The sequence below is a fragment of the Poecilia reticulata genome, linkage group LG8, assembly GCF_000633615.1.
Source record: "Poecilia reticulata strain Guanapo linkage group LG8, Guppy_female_1.0+MT, whole genome shotgun sequence".
Lineage (NCBI taxonomy): Eukaryota > Metazoa > Chordata > Actinopteri > Cyprinodontiformes > Poeciliidae > Poecilia > Poecilia reticulata.
This window is the reverse complement of record NC_024338.1, coordinates 27,936,429-27,937,475: the sequence shown is the minus strand read 5'-3', so window position 1 is coordinate 27,937,475 and position 1,047 is coordinate 27,936,429. Positions and strand designations below refer to the sequence as shown.

Here is a 1,047-nt window from a genome sequence, read left to right as displayed (position 1 = left end):
GTTCTCACCTGGTCTCACGTTCTCTGCAGACGTTAGCTGTGAGGGAGGACCAGGTGTTTCCAATGAACCCCCCAAAGTTTGATAAGATCGAGGACATGGTGATGATGACGCACCTGCATGAGCCGGCCGTCCTGTTCAACCTGAAGGAGCGATACGCCGCCTGGATGATCTACGTAAGCGTGAAACGTCTCCTGCTCAGGTTAAACCAAATGTACCTGCAGACGTTGAAGGAAGGAGACTGTTGGTGAGGGAAGGTGATTTAAATGTTTTAGAAGTAACTTAATTATCAGTTCAGCTCTGAAAGCTGCTAATTAAAACCTACAGAAAATTAGAAAATACTGATAGAAACATGTAAATATGGCAGAAATGGAATGAACTGGATTTTAATCTGTCCATATAATTATGTAATAGGACCACATGTTTCTCCACACTGAGTATTTACATAAATGCCTGGTGTTATATTACATTTTATAATGTAATATAACATTATATTACATAACATATATATTAAATATATGTTATTTAATATATCGTATTATATTGTATCATATTGTTTTGTGTTGCGTTTTATCGATTCTCAATATGGATTAGATCATATCATGTTAAAGGCCAAAATGACACCAAGAAACAAGAATTTAAGTTAAAAACTGTAAAATATCTCTAAAGAAACACAAAATATTTTAAAATAAAACCTTCAGCTAATAAAAACGCACAGAAAGAATCTGTAAATATCTCCAAAGATGTGAAAAAATGTTATTCACAGCAACATGCTTTTAATTTGAAGTTCGTTGTTAAATGTGAAAGTGATTCTGTAATTTGTAGATTGTAATCAGACGCCTTTCGTTTCGGTGCAGACGTACTCTGGGCTCTTCTGTGTGACCGTCAACCCGTACAAATGGCTGCCGGTCTACAACCCCGAGGTGGTCCGGGCCTACAGGGGCAAGAAGAGGATGGAGGTCCCGCCGCACATCTTCGCCCTCTCTGACAACGCCTACCAGTTCATGCTCACCGGTGAGCACACACACACACACACACACACACACACAC

General features: G+C 39.2%; 1 protein-coding gene across 3 annotated transcripts in view; it reads left to right on the top strand.

Annotated features, from left to right (window-relative positions):
• Nucleotides 1-1,047, top strand: part of LOC103469434 (myosin-4-like) — a 27,585-nt gene that overhangs the window by 900 nt on the left and 25,638 nt on the right. For 2 of the 3 annotated variants that reach the window (XM_008417099.2, XM_008417103.2), the window contains exons 2-3: nt 30-173; nt 855-1,011. In XM_008417099.2, the coding sequence (XP_008415321.1) occupies nt 30-173; nt 855-1,011 (301 nt within the window). The other variant, XM_008417100.2, reaches the window with a different exon arrangement.